The sequence below is a fragment of the Arvicola amphibius genome, chromosome 12 (genome assembly GCF_903992535.2).
Source record: "Arvicola amphibius chromosome 12, mArvAmp1.2, whole genome shotgun sequence".
Taxonomy (NCBI): Eukaryota; Metazoa; Chordata; class Mammalia; order Rodentia; family Cricetidae; genus Arvicola; species Arvicola amphibius.
The window spans coordinates 130,109,320-130,129,104 of NC_052058.2; the positions used below are offsets into that span (position 1 = coordinate 130,109,320).

The window sequence follows — 19,785 nt, forward strand, 5'->3', positions numbered from 1 at the left end:
ATGAGCATTAAACTGACTCATGAGGTAACAGCATTTTAGTAGGCATAATTTTTATTTCTTATTTTTCCCGATAGCAGTATAGTCAGAGTGTGTTTTTCTGATCATCATAACTATCTAAACTCAGATTTTAGCCACATTAGCAGTATCAGGTATGGGTTCTACCTCATGGAATAGCACATTAAATCAATAGAAAGTAATTGGTTAGTTCCACATTTACTCAATATTTAAGCAGTGTATCGAGAAGTTAGGACACTAACATATGTTGCTAGTGATGTTCAAGATTTGATTCTCCCTCAAAAATACACAGTGAACCATCCAGCATCATGAAAAGTTGTCAATATGTATGACGTTTTTTTGGGGACAGGATCAATTTTCAATTTTGATGACTTAAGCAAGAATGTCTTCAGCAATATGGTGACAAAAAGCAGGAGTAGGAAAAATCACAGCACAGAAAAGTAGTGTAACTTGATATATATTAATTTTTTTATGGAAAGTGATAAACTAGAAGAAGAATCATTAGAGTAGCTAAGAACATTGCAGTGTGAGTTTAGATGTGAAGTGATAAACGTTTTCTTGTTCTTATGCCCTTGCATGATTGAGCTGTTGTACCCAAACCCAATTTATCTTCCTGTTGCTGTCGGGGATGCTCTGAAAATGCTTCATTTACTCACATCTCATAAATTTAAATAATGTCAAACTGTTACTTTTCTATGTTACAGACTAAAATTTCTGGAATAAATATTAAGTTCTTAAAGCCTAAAGATTATCAAGGTGGTTTATGTTATTTAATCAGGTGATGAAAAAGGAAAGACAGATTTCCTCAGTTATCTCAGGCCTCAGAGCTGCCAATTTACTTATATTATTTCCCATACCCATGCACACAGCTCATTTACTTGAACAAAGATCACAAAACAGAAGAGTCAGCATATATACTAAAGATAGGCAAGTGATTGGAAAGAGTTCTTGTTATTATTGTGAAGAACATCTAGTGCATTTTGTAAATGTCTTTTCTCACACATTAATACTGGAGAGAATATACTATGTATATAAATTGCCTCTGGGAAACCAAAATCAATACCAAATGCACAAAGACAGGGTTGAACCAGAAACGAAACCTTACAAACAAGTATGTAATTGTATAGAGTATTCATGTGTTATGAATTACTCTTTGTAAAATTAATGACATGCCTTATGTTTTAATTTTCATGACATAGTTAGATACAGTATAAAACTTAGTAATTGTCAGTGTGTGCATGATCAGTCCATGGCGAGAATATAACATTTCTGCTTATAATACCAGCATCTAGTTTCAGGCACTCACACAATAAATACAGGTAAATTTCTAATCAAGCATTTAAACATTTTGCTTGTGGAATCTGATGTGGATATCATAAAATGTCAGCCTCAAGCAGAAGCTTGAAGCCTAGAATCAAATCATCCCTGTCCATTGAAAAAGACTTTCATGTAAATAGCCAGAATGCAGTCCCAAGCAGCATGATAGAGGAACAACCCCATATATGCCAGTGATTGATTATTTGGCTATTCTTAGTTTTGGCAATTGGAGACACAGGCCATGGTGGATTATACCTTTTCCCGTCATTCACTTTCAAAATTGCTCTTCTGCTGAAGCACACATTTAGGTGGGAGATAAGATAGAGTCAGCAGCTCTGATAGAGATCTCCAAGATTACCATAGTATTTGTCTCCATTGCTGGAATGGAGATCACTGTTCTTATTGGTTCTTAGTTAATGCTGCAATTGAACACAATCATTCCTTCAGTCAGATACCACGTGTGCTTATAAAAGTGTTGAGAGTGTAGGTTCTTACCAGTATAGCTCTGGCTATAGTCCAGGTCTCAGTTGGACCTGGCTATAACCAGAGCCCAACTGTACATTTCCCTAGAATAGGCAGGCTGCTCCTTACATTTGCAAAAGTCAGAGCCTGTGGAAAGCAGCAAAGGCAGGGATTATTTGATTCCCAGCATTATAGATCTGAGAACCTGTTTCTGTCAAATATGCCAAAAATAGAATCCTGCTTTTCTAGCTGCTATTTCTCTTTAAGTTGTGAAATCCCTGTCTCAGTTTTGCAGTGCAGTATCACCCGAAAGGAAGATAATCCATTTCAGACCTAAATATCTGATGACACTAGGGGGAGAAAGTCTCCTTTATTTTCCCAGAGAGATTCAACATAGGAATTGCTATGTCATTGTCAGTTCCTGTAAAATCTGATTTCATGCATATCTAGTGTCTTCTACCTCAGACTCTGAGTTCATATGTCTGATAGTAATGCTAAGGCTGGAAAACATTATTACTATGGATACAACCACCTCCTCTGAATCTTTTAGAATCTTTCTGCTTACTTTTCATTGTAAATCTTTGAGTCTTTATGGAAGGAGCTAGTTGAAGACGACCAGTTTCTCAACCTAGTATGGTAATGTTTCTCAGGCACTGGTCCAGCTGGACAAGGAGTTAACCAAAGCTAGACTAAATATTGGCACAGACAAGTGAGAAATCTCCTGACATTTGCAGGAGTCAGAGATTTTGGAAATTTGCAAAGACTATGATTCATTGATTCCCAGTATTATATCTCTCAGTCAAATGATCTGCAATTCTGTGCAGCAAGTGCGATCCTGCTTCTGAATGTTCTGCTTCAATCTTAGTATGTGAAATTCTTATATCTTGAAGCGCTGCATTATTTTAAGTTAGATAATCCATTTTAGACATTAGTGTCCAACAGATGTGATGGGATTCATTCTCCCTTTATTGGCACTGTGATATAATCTATCGGATTGCTATAGTATTATCAATGTGCATTAGCAAACAATAGTTTATGAAAATGTCAAGCAGTAACTTTGATATCATCTACCTGTCACCGAAGACATGAGTGTACAATAAAATATAGTAGAAGCATCTTGATATAGGGAGCCATTATGGGGTTACAGAGAAGCTTAGCACTAGGAAATTACCCAGGAATCCAAAAAAAGACCACAGCTAAGAATCTAAGCAATAGTGGAGAGGGTGGCTTAATTGCCCTTCCACTGTATACAGATTGATGACTACCTTAATTGTTATCATAGAACCTATATCCAGAAACTGATGGAAGCAGATGCAAAGATCCATAGCTAAGCACTGGGCAAAACCCTTGGAATGCAGCCATAGAGAAGGAGGAGTGATAGTACTTGCAAAGGCATCAAGACCATGGCATGGTAACCCAGAGAAACAGCTGCCATGAGCTAACGGATGCTCACTGGCTCTAGACCAAAAGCAGTGTAACCTGTGTAGGACTGAGCCAGGCTCTCTGAATTTGGGTGACAGTTTTGTGGTTTGGGAAGATTGTGGGGCCACTGATTGTGGAACCAATATTTATCCCTAGTGCATGACCTAGATTTTTGGAGACCATGTCCTATAGAGGAAAACTTGCTAATCATAGATACAGGAAAGAGTGCTTTGATCATGCCTCAAGTGGTGGGATAGACATTACTGATCACCAGTTAGTGGCCTCACCCTTTTTGGAGAATAAATGGGGAGTGTGGTGGTGTGATGGTGGGGGGAGCCATAGTAGGGGAGAGGGATGGAACTGGGATTGGAATGTAAAATATAGTTTGTTTTGACAATGAAAGTAAACATTGAGTTATAAAAATAAATACTTGTTATCCTGTTGCCATTTACTAGCAGAAGTTGTACTCTGCAATGCTGATTTGTATTTCCTGTGCAGTTTGGCATATACAAACTCTAGAACTTTGTTTTTCCTTCTTGTCAGTGCATTCTTCTCTATGTTCTCAGACTAGCCATGAGTTTGGTTGATATCTTTTCATTCCTGGTATTTACAGAGTGTCATTACAAGTATTACACACTTATGTTGAAAAATTTAACACACCAGTTTTATTTTCTCATTTTTTCAGGTTTTCTATGTTTTGATCCTACTTAGTTCTTCTGTCTGTTACTTCAGACTCTGAATTCCTATGCCTTAGAGTAAAGTTGAAGCTGGAAAACATTGTTAACATGAATTCCTCCATCTCTTCTGAGTCTGTAAGAATCTTTCTGCATCCTTTTCAATATAGATCTTCGAGGCTTTATGTGAGGCCCGTGAAGAAGATAAGAAGTATCACATCTTATTACCACAATTGCTGTGAGATAATATAGAAGGCACCCCACTGCATATCATTGTTTTATTCCATGTAGTGCATAAAGAAACATCTCTGAGTAGGGGCACTTAATACACAGATCAATGGGTATATCCATATGTCATTAGTGCTCAGTTTATCTCTATACTCCTTGAGAAGAATGTGAGCAATATTTCTTGCCTAAGATTGTGACACTTGTAGTCTCAGATTCTTGGAAATTTTAGCAGTGTGGTTTATTTTTTTTCTCTTATGGACTTAATCATTTTCCTCAAATATAGTTGGTTTTTTTCTCATGAAATTTAAGCCACTGTGGACTTAATATGTCTGAAAATTGCTCACTGCATTCTGTTTTAGGGAAAGTAGTATATTAGAATGAGGAGTTTTGTTGCTTCTCCAATAATGTACAGATTAAATTTCAGGCCTGTCAGATGTAGTAAGTTATAGTGAAACTTCTATCTAGGTACCAGATGTTTTTCTGTTCTATGATGACATAAATATTTAGTAATTTCAGAAATAAATTCTGGTATTCATGTTGGAAGGTAAAGCCATGGTTTTAAAATAGTCTGTGTGATTTATAATGGAGTCTAAAGGAATGCCCTTAGTCAATGAGCAAACAAAATATCTCTGGCTATGGGAAGATATCTCTTATATTCCTTTATGATATAAGATGTGCAGTTGTGCAGTAACTCTCCAATTCCTTTTTATGAGTACACATTTATATGTTTGTGTATGTGTATGTATATGGTTGTGGATTTATGTATAAATATGTATGTGTTCTTGACTATTCATTTTCAAAAAGAGGGAAAAGGAGAATATATGGGTATAGGATATATTTAAATATAGGTTTTATATATAGAAGATTGCTTACCATTGCTTTGTTGCAAATGTGCAGAATGTTTTTTTCCTATTGATAATTGGAACCAAAGTCCAGGGTAAATTACACATTTCCCTCACCTGCACTTTTAATTACTCAGATTCAGCCAAAAAATATATTCAGGTGAAAACAAGAATGAATCAGAAGCTATGATAGAGATCCCTAAGATTATCACAGCATTTGCTCTCATTGGTGGAATTGAGATCACTCTCCTCATTGGTACTTATTTCCTTCTCAATTTGAGTGCACACTCTTCTTCAATAAGAACTCATGAACGTTAATAAAAGCATCAGCAGTGCAAGTTCTTTCCAGTCATGTTCTGGCTATAGTCCAGGTCTCAGTTGGACCTGGGTATAACCAAAGCCCGATTGTAAAATTGCCCAGACTAGGCAGACTGCTCCTCACTTTTGCAGGAAGCAGAGCCAGTGGGAAGCAGAAAAGTCAGGGTTGTTTGATTCCCAGCATTATAGCTCCAAGTGTCATGAACCTGGGTTGTAGGCAACAAGTAGTATCCTATTCCTGAAGGTAATGCTTCTCTTTAAGATGTAATTATTTTTAAAATTTCAATATTCTCACATTAATATTTAGCAGACTCTGTTAAGAGTATGATGTGGCTCTGTAAAATCATATTTGAAGCCAAATGCATGTTCTACAATGATATTATCTGTGAATCCATAAATATGAACAAATGTTCAATTGCTGAAAGTATACAAGTATTATTGATATTTTCTTCTAAAAATAATGCCTCAGAATATTACTTAATCATCAAGACACTGTTGCATATAGAATGCAAATTGGGGATGTTTAGAGAAGAAGGAAAAATAATATTTCCACTCACAAACAAGCATGTCATTTCAGGCACTCATATATATTGGATAACTGATGACATTTAAGCACTCAAACATTATATGTTGGGACTCTGAAAAGGCATATCACAAAATGACAGCAGAAAGAGTCAATTGGCAGCATAGATTCATAATCACACACCTATTGGCAGAAATTGCAGTTTTCATGTATTTAACCACAGAGAAGAACTTGGTAGTCGGATATATAGGGTTGTTCCCTACTTGACACAGGTGTTTTGTGTGGAACGAACCAAATGATGAAGGGACGCTTGAAAGAAATCCCACAATAGCTTAGAAATTAGATTTATATAGTTATATATTAAGGGGTAAATTCATAAATCAGAATCCTCTGCTTGACCTGTTCAATCCCACAATCCAAACTAGCAGCCGGAAAGGAGGAAGGAAAAAGGGACAGATGCAGGCTCTGAGTTCACCTATGTAGTATAAGAAGCCATGCCCCAGGAGGCAGGTAATCACAAGATGCAGGTCTTCCTACAGCAGGTTTGTTTTGTTGATATTTGTATTAAGAACCCAAGGAAATCACATTTCCCCCTCATATACACTTTCAACTTCGTAGCTTCGGCTGCAAAATACATTCCAGTCAGGACAAGAGTGAATCAGCAACTCTGAAGAAGATCTCTAAGAGTACAGTAGGATTTGCCTCATTGGTAGAATTGAGAACATTGCCCTTATTGGTTCTTAAGTCGTGCTTAGTGTGAATGGACACACTCGTTCAATCAAAGCCCAGGAGTGCAAACAAAATCACGAGAGTGCAAGTTCTTACCAGTTGGATATGGCTATCGTCCAGGTCTTAGTTGGACCTGCCTATGACCATCCTGATTGTAAACTGTGAAAGACAAGTAAGACTCTTCCCGATAGGTGAAGGTGTCAGAGCCTGTGGGAACATCAAACTCAGATACTGTTTAATTCCCAGCATTATGGGTCCAAGCACCTGTTTCTTTCACATGTGCTGAAAGTAGGATCCTGCTTCCAGCTACTGCTGCAATGTATATGTATATTTGTTAAATATATGCTTGTATATACATATTTTATATAGTAGAGCATTTCATATATGAGTACTGGATTTATAATCACTCCCATTTCTTTTTTCTGCTTTCTCCTGCAATACCATGGATGCTGTACCATATCCAAATAAATGCAACTTCTTCAAACATAATATTATCTTACATTTAAAAATACAAACAAAAAAGCACAGAATATGAACATAATAGTTTGAATTATTTGAACCAGGGGCTTCAACAAGCAGTAGGGCTGCCAGGAGACTGTCTCAAGTGGTGCCATTCTTGTAGATTCATTGGAGTTTTCCTTACATTAGTGTTCTTATTGATCCCATTCTTAATTTTAGCTCTAGATAGAAGTAAATATGCCTTTTTTATATCTTTCCCTCTCACCCTCCCTTTTGCTGTTGCATCCAACAGTGAGGAGGGAGGTATAGATGATTCAGTAGCTCTGGTGGAAATCACCTAGGTTACTGCAGTTTTTTTTTCTTTTTTGTTTCTTCCTCCAATAGAGGCAAACCCAGCGAATAAAGAATTCCTCAGCTGGGTATTTTAGCAGTCAGGCTCTGGCTAGAGTCCAGCTATCATCTGCTAGCTGATCTAGCCATAGCCTGACAGAAAACTGCTCCAGAAGGAAGCCTGCTGCTGAAACCTATGGCAGGCAGAGCCAGTGGAGACTTAGCATAGACAGGAATGTGCTGAGATACCTGCTCCTTCTTCTCTGAGGCACCTGCTCCTGTTTACTGTGCACGGATTATATTCCTGCCTCTTAAGCCGTTTCTCCTCTAAGGTTTATCTTCTCTGTCTCAGTCTCAGAGTCCTGCATCATCTGCTAGGAAGACTATGAGATACTGTGGGAACAATTATCGAACCATGAACAATATGTGCTGTTCCTTCACTCTACAGTGAAAAACTGCTCTGCAGTGATAGTATTCACATGAACGCTGGAGATTCTCAGACACTATTTTCCCTGTTTCCCACTGTCTTTTTTCTACAAAATTATCAGATTAGATATATTACTCATTCCCATTCTTCTGATTTTATGGATTTCATAAATTCAACTTTGCAATCTTGGTTCTATATTAAAATTTAAACTGCTTTGTTTTCAGTCTTCCACTGCTTTGAATTTATTAATAAGTGGTGTAATAAGGTTAGACAGCATGGTACTGTCAGTGTGTAATCAATATTTACATGGGTAGTTGAACTGATATGATTTAATTTTTCCAAAACTATCATGGCTACTAGAAATTCGTTCTTTCCTTTCATTGACATTTTATGAAGAAAGACCTGAAAAGATTATATCAAAGTGTTATCACCAAAGTGCTGATGCACATTTGGGGTCTTTTGCCTTACTTTCTTGTGATGTATGACCTTTGAGGAAGGTATGTGATACAGGAGATGTATGCTCTGTTAATTTGAATTATATGAATGATGATAGCTTTTATCCTTCAATTTTCCACACTATTCCTGTGTTCCTTCTCCACTGATGGGTACTTCCATCCACATTATTTGTGCAAAAGCACTGCTGTCCACACTAGAGTCTACAGTCCTGATAAGGATATGGGCAGAAAAGAAAAACTGTTATAAATATAACAAGAAATGTCAGTTACAAGGGAAACAGATATTTATTGTTTCCAAACAGGACTCATAAGTTTCCACATTTCAAAGCTCATTTGATTTTTACCAGCTCAGAGGCTGGTACCAGATAATCTATGGGTAGTAACAGGAAGAACACATATAAATCAGTCTGGCTCTGTAGGGGTTTCAAATTTTAAAGATATCAGTGTATCTTAGGACTCATGCATTCTGCATAACAAGTCTGATCAACTCAATTTGTAAACTCTTTTTTTCCCAATTTATTTATTTTTTATTAAAAATTGCCATCTCCTCCCCTCCTCCTCCCCCTTCCCTCCCCTCCCCTCCACCTATACCCCCACTCCCTCCCTCTTCAGGCCAAAGAGCCATCAGGGTTCTCTACACTATGTTGAGTCCAAGGTCCTCCCAACTCCCTCCAGGTCCAGGAAGGTGAGCAAACAAATTGACAAGGCTCACACAGAGCCCGTACATGTCGTAGAGACCAAGCCCATCGCCATTGTCCTTGGCTCCTCTGTCAGCCTCCACCATCAGCCACTTTCAGAGAGTCCGATTTGGTCGCATGTTCCATCAGTCCCATTCCAAGTGGACTTGGTGGTCTCCCATTAGTTCTGTCCTACCGTCTCAGTGGGTGAACGCATCCCTCATGGTTCTGACTTTCTTTCTCATGATCTCTCTCCTGCTCCTCATCAGAACTTTGGGAGCTCAGTCCAGTGCTCCAATGTGGGGCTCTGTCTCTATCTCAATTCATCTCCAGGTGAAGGTTAAGGCTCACAGTGAGCCCGTCCATGCTGTAGAGTTCACATTCATTGCCATTGTCCTTGGTTTCTCAGTCCTCCTCCACCGTCAGCCACATTCAGAGAGCCCGGTTTGGTCCCCTGTTCCATCAGTTCCATTCCAACTGGACTTGGTGGTCTCCCATTAGATCTGTCCCACCATCTCAATGGGTAAACGCACTTCTCACGGTCCTGACTTCCTTGCTCATGATCTCCCTCCTTTTGCTCCTCATTGGGACCTTGGGAGCTCAGTCCGGTGCTCCTGTGTGGGGCTCTGTCATTTTCTCCATCCAATGCCAGGTGAAGGTTCTATGGTGATATGCAAGATATTCATGAGTATGGCAATAGGATCTGGACATTTCTGGCATCCTCTCCTCAGCTGCCCAAGGACCTAGCTGGGGGCGTCCTCTGGACACCTGGGAACCCCTCTAGAGTCAAGTCTCTGCCAACCCTAGAATGGCTCCCTTAAGTAAGATATATAATTCCTTGTTCCCATATCCACCCTTCCTATATCCCAACCATCCTATTCCCCCAAGCTCTTCCCATCCTCCACTTCACACTTTTCTCGCCCCCTCCCCCCTCCCCCCATCCCACCCAACCCCTATGTTCCCACTTTTGTCCGGCAATCTTGTCTACTTCCAGTATCCAGGAGGATAACTATATGTTTTTCTTTGGGTTCACCTTCTTATATACCTTCTCTAGGATTTTTACGAATTATAGGCTCGATGTCCTTTATTTATGGCAAGAAACCAATTATGAGTGAGTACATCCCATGTTCATCTTTTTGGGCCTGGATTACCTCACTCAGGTTGGTGTTTTCTATTTCCCTCCATTTGCATGCAAAATTCAAGATGTCATTGTTTTTTACCGCTGAGTAGTACTCTAATATGTATATATTCCACACTTTCTTCATCCATTCTTCCACTGAAGGGCATCTAGGTTGTTTCCAGGTTCTGGCTATTAAAAATAATGCTGCTATAAACATAGTTGAACAGATGCTTTTGTAATATGATTGGGTATCTCTTGGGTAAATTCCCAAGAGTGGGATTGCTAGGTCCTGGGGTAGGTGGATCCCAAATTTCCTGAGAAACCTCCACACTGCTTTCCAAAGCAGTTGCACAAGTTTGCATTCCCACCAGCAATGGATGAGTGTACCCCTTACTCCACATCCTCTCCAGCAAAGGCTATCATTGGTGTTTATGATTTTAGCCATTCTGACAGGTGTAAGATGGTATCTTAACGTTGTTTTGATTTGCATTTCCCTGATTGCTAAGGAGGTTGAGCATGCCCTTAAGTGTCTTTTGGCCATTCAAACTTCTTCTGTTGAGAATTCTCTGTTCAGTTCAGTGCCCCATTTTTTAATTGGGTTCATTAGCATTTTAAAGTCTAGTCTCTTGAGTTCCTTATATATTTTGGAGATCAGACCTTTGTCTGTTTTGGGGTTGGTGAAGTTCTTTTCCCAGTCAGTAGGCTGCCTTTTTGTCTTAGTGACAGTGTCCTTTGCTTTACAGAAGCTGCTCAGCTTCAGGAGGTCCCATTTATTCATTTGTAAACTCTTAAAGAGATATGTTATTCTTTTTCTTGATGATGACAGTTTATTTTTCTGCCACATTACACACTAGGAATATACATTTTTGCTTTACGTTTTATACACTGTAACATAATTTAACTGGACAATCCATGAATAGTAGAATCTAGGTACTTATGAAAAACTATTGACTCATTAGGTATTTTCTTATTTTCAGATAATGAATTTGAGAAAATTAATTTCAAAACTATACTTATTCTTGAAACTTTTTTCTGTAACACAGAGATGTAAATTGGATATTTTTGAAAGATACATGAAATGAGTAAAGTAGGCATGTTTAAAACAGTCCTCACAGGCAACAGGGAGGTAAGTTGAGTCTGGGTACAACTATTTAGTCACACAGGGGCATAAGAACAAGAAACTTTTCAGCACTTCGATTCTGAAATTAGATTTTTCTGTTCTTAGGTCCTGTACAGATTCTCCTTCTAGATTATCACCTGCCAGTGGTAATAGTTATGCATAATGTCAACTTTCGCTATTTTTCTGTTTCTTCTAATTTATTACCAACCTAGAATCCATTTCTTAGCTTAACTTTTGTTCTTTATCTTTATTTATAGTTTTTATAAATAATAACAATGTTCCCTATATATTTTGCTTTCACTTGGTGTTTTCTTCTTACTAGTTATGTTCTGAAACGTGCTAAGAACACATGACAATAGACTTTCAAAATGCTTCACCACATTTATTTTCTCTGCAATCATAACACAAATATTAATATTGGTTAAGGAATTTTAACTATTGTTCTGCCAATCATCTACATTCTAAATGTATGTACTGAAATACTAAGCTTCCAGACTTTTCAATAATTCTATAACAAAAACAGAGTAATTTTAAAAATTTCAAAGCACACACAGCTGATTTACCTGAAAACATATGACATAGAAAGGAGAGTAAGTAAAAGTATTAAGGATGGACTGGTGATTGGAGAGAAATTCTAGTGAAAGGAAGGAAGTGAATTTGTTCAAAATTGCAAGAATAACATATTACCACTGTAGAGAACTTTCTACAAAAATGACTGGGCTCTGTGTAACCAAAATTATCAAATGCATAATTTTTCAAAGGCATGAGAACAAATGTAGAAACACACTCGATCATGAAAATGTGCAATTATTTAGAATATGGCATGTATCCTGAATAATAATTCTTTTTTAAAGGAAAACCTCAGATTATTGCTTAATAACCATGACACTTGTTTACAAAATAGGGATGAGCAGTGCAGGGCCTATATTTAACTTTTCCACTAGAGCACACTCATCTTTTCTCAGTCAAGCAAGCATGTACAATTACATACATACAAATATACATACATGCATGCATAATATGTACATGCATATGTGCATATGCGCATACAAAAAATATAAATAAATGCCTACATTCATAAAAAGATACATATATACATGTATACATACAAATACAAATAAATGTTTGCATTCATAGAAATATGTTTACATATATAGAAACAATAATTCATGAATGCAATTATACATATATATATAATTTAAAAAATACAGCAGAAAAGCTTGATTTTAGAATTTAATATTTATGCTTGTGTAATATTATAAAGCATTACAGCAACTCTCAACAATTGATAAAAAGAACCAAAATCACCTGGCTCCCGGAAGAGACCAAGGTTTTCATGCAGATTTTCAGGTTGTTAGTATAAACAGCCAGTTAGAATACTACCTCCATTTGCCAGAATATTGTCTTTCTTTTTGATAATTGAAGCCAGTGCCCTGGGCAAATTAGATTTCCCCCACTTCCACTCTATATTAGACAGCTTCAGATAAAATATACATTCATATAAGTATAATAATGAATCAGCTGCTCTGATGGAGAGTTCCAAGGGCACAGCAGGATTTGTCTCCATGACTAGGATTGAGATCCTTATTGGTTCTTTTTGCATGCTCAATTTGAGTGCCCACACACATTCAATAAGAGGAAGGAGTGCTAATAAAGTGTCAGCAGTGTGGATTCTTATTAGTCAGGGTCTAGCTATCGTTCAATTTTCAGGTGGACCTGGGTATAATGAAAGCCCCATTGTACATTGATCCAGACAAGGCACCCTGCTTCTGACCTGTGCAGGAGAAGTCAGAACCCAGAGAATTTCGCAAAGGCAGCAATTACTATATTCCCAGAATTAGAGCAGCAAGCCACCTGCTCCTGCCTCCTGTGCAGCAAGTAACTTCCTGTTTCTGAAGTTACACATTCTCTTTAAGATGTGCAATTCCTGCCTCAGCTTTGAAGAGCTATATCTTTTGTCTGGAAGAAAAACTTTGCAGATGATCATGTATTACACTCACTAGGGAGATCCACTGTGGGCCTGCTATGGCATGGTCCATGTTCATTGTCAACTCCTAGAGTATATGAACATATCATGAGAACATTTTGAAGATGTCATCCTACATTTCACCAAGGAAGCGTGACCAGAAATTATCATACAGGACACTTCCTTTTTAGTATATACGAACTCTACTACTTTGTTCTTCCTTCCTAGTCAGCCCATTCCTCTCCATATCATTAGCCAGCCATGAGCTTTATTCGAAATCACTTTCTGTTAGTGACAGAATAGTGTTACATTCTTTTTTTTTAAATGCATACTTTTTTATTGATAAAAAGTTCTGTTTTCCCTTGGGAAAATTTCTAGGAATGGGATGACTGGGTCTTTTGATATAGTTGCTTAGTGCATGAAATTCTTCAAAACAACTTCTTAAGTGTCTGTATTACTTTTCCTTTAAGCCAAAAATGTCTTTCCTTCCAGGAAGCAGCTTCTTTACAACTTTGTTATGACATGACATTATCATTTAAAATAAAATCAATATTTGTATTTTATAAAATAATAAGTAGTTTTCCAAATGGGTGGCTAGGGTCAGTAATAAAAACTATCACATCCTGCAGGATGTCAACTATATAGATTTAATTCAATTCCTGTCAAATTCGACTAAGGTATTTGGAGACAATGTCATTTTTATTAAAACACCTATATGAACCAGGCAGTGGTGGCACACGCCTTTAATCCCAGCACTCAGGAGGCAGAGGCAGGCGGATCTCTGAGTTCGAGGCCAGCCTGGTCTACAAAAGCTAGTTCCAGGACTGGCTCTAGAAACTACAAGGAAACCCTGTCTCGAACACCCCCCCCCCCAAAAAAAAAACCTATATGAAATGACACAGGCCTAGAAGAACAATATTGAATAAATAGTTCAGTTTGATTCAGTGCTGTGTTAGCTGCATCCAACATGTTTGAGCATTTATGTCTCATTATTTAGTTCTGTGTTTATGTGTGTGTGAGCATATATGTGTATGTGTGTATGTTTCTTCGTGTGTGTTTGTGTCTATTTGTATGCATTTCTGAGTGTGTATTATGTGTTTGTTTCTCAAACATTCTTTGTGATTTTTCTCTTTCTTGATTATGTTATTTAGAAGTATTTTTTTAAGACTGATGAGATTGTTTGATAGATAAAGTTGTTTACCAACATTATTATTTCCATGTGCCCATACACACGTGTGCACATTCACATGTACTAACATGTATATATGTGTGCATGCATTTACACACATACAAATAAAGGGAATAAAGAGCTTTTAAAATGAGGTGTGTTGTTTTATTTTCAAGTGCTTAAAGGTTTTTATTTGTCTCTTTGTGCCTAATTTCCAAATTGAAATAATTTTGGCCAGAGAACCCATACCATTATTTCAATTTGGTTAGAGCTTTAATAGCCAGAATAGAATTTATTTTCATGAGCCATGAGAAATTGTTTAAAACAATACACATATATTAAAAACAACTGTTTGGTTTGTGTCAGATCATGTATCTCTTGATATTCTGGCTACCATTTCTATTAGTTATTAATATGATACACCTGTAAGCTCCCACCAAAACACTGTGGATTTGCTTACTTTTCTCTTGAGCTCTGTCAGTTTGTTTTGCATGTTTTGAGACCTTCTCCAAATGTTGCACAGGCTTTGAATGTTTTGTAGTCCTTGTGAATTCCTCTTGTCAGTAATATGTAGTATGACTCTTTTTCTGTAGACTGTTTTATTGGAAGTTGAATTCACCAGAAGTTTGCATAGCTCTTTCAGAAAAGTTAATGTTTAGATAAGGAAACATAAAGTATAATAAAGCACATAATTATATGTTCAGAGCAACAAAACCAAATATACAGAAAAATAAGTAGAAAATACTAAATATAAATAGAATTTTAAAACTTTCAATAATTGACAAATATGAGAGAGAGAGGAATACAGGGGGGAAAATGTCTAATATTTACAGCACAGTTCAGTATTTCAATAAAAATACTAGACATGTGTAGCAACTAATACATGTAATCCCAGTACTTAATAAGCAGAGGCAAGAGAGTCACAAGTTCAAGACCAGACTGGGCTAGAGATTAAACCTCAGGGTTGCTTAAGCTACAAAATAAGACTTTGTGTCAGAAACAAAACTAAATATGCATTTCCACTATTTATTGAGAAAGAAATGTCCTGCATCTATCAATCAGTGTGCAACTCCATAAAACACCTCAAAAGTCAACAGTCCACACACTTTCAAATAAAGGGGCATAATATCATACGTGTTGTAATGTTGATTTGAAAACCGAAAGAGCTATGCAAACTTCTAGTGTTACATTCTTTACGTGAAAGAAATTAACACACCGGATTTCTCTATTAAAACTTCTGGTGCTTTTGTACATTTTGATCCTGTGCATGACCTGTATCTGCTACCCCAGCCTTGGGATACCGATGATGGATAGTAAAGTTGAGGCAAGAAGACAGTAGTGTGATGGATTCATTCACCTCCTCTGAATGGGATAGAATTTTTTGTCTTCTATTCAACATAGATCAGTGAGGTTTTTGAAGAGAAGTAACATTGCAACACAGTCCCACAAAGTCTCTAATAATTTTAAAAAGAGCCTGCCTCCCTATCATTGTCTTATTTTCCCACCCAGTATAAAAGGAAAATACATTTTGGAGACAATTATGAACTGATCTATGGGTACATCATTCAGCCTCGATTTCTTTGTATTGCTCTATGTGAATGATAGACATAGGTTTTGTTTAGGCCTGTGATCATGTAGTCTCAGATTCTTGGACACTTGTTCATTATACAGTATTTCTTCTGTCTATTAGAGTTAATCATATTATTCAAATAAAGGTGATTACTGCCATTAACTTAGACTTTACTGTCAACAATGCTGAAAGTGGGGAAATGCAAAAAATAACTTCAGAGATAGAAAAGTAGTACTATATCTAGCTGCATATAAGGAATATCTGTGGTTCTCTGCTTAATATCTCCTGTTATTCTTGCTTTATTGCCTAGAATCTACACAGTGTTTGCATGGCTGTATCAGGAAGCTGCTCAGTAGGAAATAATTACCACTGTTTATGGTAATTGGAATTCATGTATTAATATAATGAAAACAATCATTACCATTTTATCTCAGGCTAAGAAGCACAGAAATAAAAACTCTGAGTTCTTACAAATTATGATACTTCATATTTGTTTGGCTACTTCTGTATCATTGAGAAGCACTATGTCATTCTGTCATTGTGAATATACCACTGCATGCTGTCATTATTTTTTACTTCTGAGTAGTACTTAATGTGTAAATATGTCACACTTTCTTTATCCATTCTTCAATTGAAGAATATCTCTGTTGTTTCCAGTTCCTGGCTCTTACAAATAATGCGGCTATGCACATAATAGAATATTCTTGTAGTGTGATTGAGCATCTTTTGGATATATTCCCAAGAGTGGAATTACAGAATCCTGAGGTGGGTTGATTCTAGTTCTCTGATTAACCGCAACACTGATTTCCAAAGTGGTTGCACAAGTTTGTATTCCCACCAGCAATGAATGAGTGTTCCCCTTGCTCCACAATCTCTCCAGCATGTGATATTATTAGTGTTTTGTTCTTGTCCATTCTGACAGGTGTAAGATGGTATCTCAAGTTTGTTTTAATTTGCATTTCCCTGATAGATAAGGAAGAACATGTCCTTTGCATGCAAATGTATAGAATTATAAAACATCATCCTTAGTGAGGTAACTCAGACCCCAAAAAACGAAATTGGTAGGTATTCACTCATAAGTGAATACTAGACATAAACTCAGGGAAATTAGTCTATAGCTTGGGATCCTAGAGAAACTAATTAAAAATGTGAACCCCTGAAAAAACATAAATAAACCCACCTGAAAATTGGAATCAGACAAAAATGTGGGAACAGGTGTTGCAGAAGTAGAAAGGGGGAGAAGTTGGATAGAGGAGAACTTGAGGAAATGGGATGGTCGTCATGGAGGAAGGACAGATATGAGACCAAGGAAAGAGATATCTTGATTGAGGCAGCCATTATGGAGTTAGAAAGAAACCTGGTTCTAGAAAATTCCCAAGGATCCCCAGGGATGAACCCAGCTGAGATCCTAAGCAACAGAATAGAGGGTGTCTGAACTGAAGTTAACCTGTATTCAGACTGATGCTTATCTTAAATATCACCATAGAACCTTTGTTGGGGAACAGAGGCAATGACCCACATTGAAGCACTGGATTGAACTCCCAAGATCCAGTTGAAGAGTAGAGGTAGTGAGAGTATGAGCAAGGAATTCAAGACCATGAAAGGGCCATCCACTGAGAAAGTTTGCTTGAGCTAATGGTAGCTCACCAACTCCAACTGGATTGGTAGTGAATGAGCATGAGAACAACCAAGCCCACCTGAAGAGGGTTGACACTTTGGATCCTATTCTCTTTGGATGTAAACCTTACTCAACCTAGACATAGTAGAGAGGGCCTTGGACTTCCCCCAGGGCATGGTGCATGGCACTCCCTTAGGATTAGAGGGGGAGGGAGAGGGAATTTTGAGGGAGAGTGAGGGGACTTGGAGGAGGAAAGTAGGGGAATTTGGATTGGTATTTTTTTAAGTAATAAATAAAAGGAAAAAATACCATTGCATCCAACTATCTTGTGATGCATATTGCAAAAACTTTTTCACTTACCACCAACAAATTATCATCAACAGATTTTGAAGGCATAATAGTTTAATATGTCCATTTGACATATTAATAATGAAAGAATATGTTATGAATATAAATTGGCTCTTGGAAACCACAATTAATGTCAAGTGAATGTAGACATGTTGAAGCCACAAAGAAAATACTATCACATTATTTTTAAGTTTTTATGACATTGTTGGAAACAATTTGAAAATTGGAGATGTTCAGAGAAGGACTTCTAAGTTCTTGTTTTCACTCAAAATAAAAGCATCTCATTTCAGGACACACAAACATAATCATGTGTGTACTAATGTGTATATATATGTATATATATATATGTATATATAAAAACATATATATATATACATGTCTATAAAAATGTATATACTTATATATACAGAAGTAGAATAAATATATATTATTCACATATATATGAAGAAACTATCAATCAATCATTTAATGTTTGCAGTTGTGGAAGATATTATGGCAATCAATAAGCATCTGAGACACAGATCTCCAAAGTTTCCTCACGATTTCCCTTAATTGCTGAAATTGAGATTGCTCTGTTCATTGGTCCTTATTTCCTGCTTTACTTAAATGCACACACTCCTTCAATCAGAGTACAGGAGTTCTAATAAAAGCATTAGCAGTGTGGGTTCTTTCCAGTCGGGCACTGGCAATTGTCCTGGTCTCACAGTAGGACCTGGATATAACCAAAGACTGGCTGTACAACTGCCCAAACTAGGCAGACTATTCCTCAGTTTTGCAGGAGTCAGAGATGTGGAAAGCCGCAAAGGCAGGGATTATTTGATTCCCAGCATTATAGCTTGGAGCCACCTGATTCTGTGTCCTATGAAGCCAGTAGGATCCTATATTTGAAGGTACTGCTTCTTTTTCAAAATGTAAGTTTTTTTCTAAATTTCAATGGTGTCAATTAATAAGAAACAGAATATTTTATGAGCATGATGTGGCCATGTAAAAAAAAAATTTATGGCCCTCCCAGCCCTGTAGTGTGCACTCCCCTCTTCCCGCCCCGCTGGCAGCGCCTGGTTGCCGGCCTCCTTTGCCTTTGAGCGGTGACAAAAGCTTTTGCGGGCTGCAACGAATGAGGGGCCAGGGGAAATGCCGACCAATTGCGCTGTGGCGGGCTGTGCTGCCACCTACAACAAGCATATTAACATCAGCTTCCACAGGTTTCCTTTGGATCCTAAAAGAAGAAAAGAATGGGTTCGCCTGGTTAGGCGCAAAAATTTTGTGCCAGGAAAACACACTTTTCTTTGTTCAAAGCACTTTGAAGCCTCCTGTTTGATCTAACAGGACAAACTCGACGACTTAAAATGGATGCTGTTCCAACCATTTTTGATTTTTGTACCCATATAAAGTCTATGAAACTCAAGTCAAGGAGTCTTTTGAAGAAAAACGACAGTTTTCCTCCAACCGGACCATGGAATTTACAGTCGAACAGTCAGCAAGTACTACTCGAACACAGTTATGCCTTTAGGAACCCCATGGAGGCGAAAAGAAGGATAATAAAACTAGAAAGAGAAATAGCAAGCTTAAGAAGAAAAATGAAAACTTGCCTACAAAGAGAACGCAGAGCAACTCAAAGATGGATCAAAGCCACGTGCTTCGTGAAGAATTTAGAAGCAAAAAACATGCTACCCAAGGGCCTCTCAGAACACATTTTACCAACGGCCTTAAACAATCTTCCTTTGGAAGACTTCAAACTTCTCGAGCAAGATCAACATGGTAAACCATTACCAGTTCTCTAAATGTAAACTAGACAAGATCTGCACTTAAGCTTTCCTTCCACAGAACCCGATGCTCTTCTTCCACTCTTCCCATCATCGAAGTGACAGGGCAGTTGTACTAAAATCAAGTTCTTCAAGTTTTACTTGAAGTAACAATCACTATATAACTTGCAGAGACTTGAGTCTAAGAAAAATGGGAAAATGTAATGACAGCTTTGAGAACGCATAGAAGTGCCT

At 37.4% G+C, this 19,785-nt stretch overlaps 1 protein-coding gene across 1 annotated transcript; it reads left to right on the top strand.

Annotated features, from left to right (window-relative positions):
- The first annotated feature begins 18,919 nt into the window (after positions 1–18,919).
- LOC119803058 (THAP domain-containing protein 2-like) lies at positions 18,920–19,569 on the top strand. The gene is given in 2 exon segments (XM_038314280.1): positions 18,920–19,100; positions 19,103–19,569. Coding segments are annotated over 2 exon segments (648 nt in total).
- The last annotated feature ends 216 nt before the right edge of the window (positions 19,570–19,785 follow it).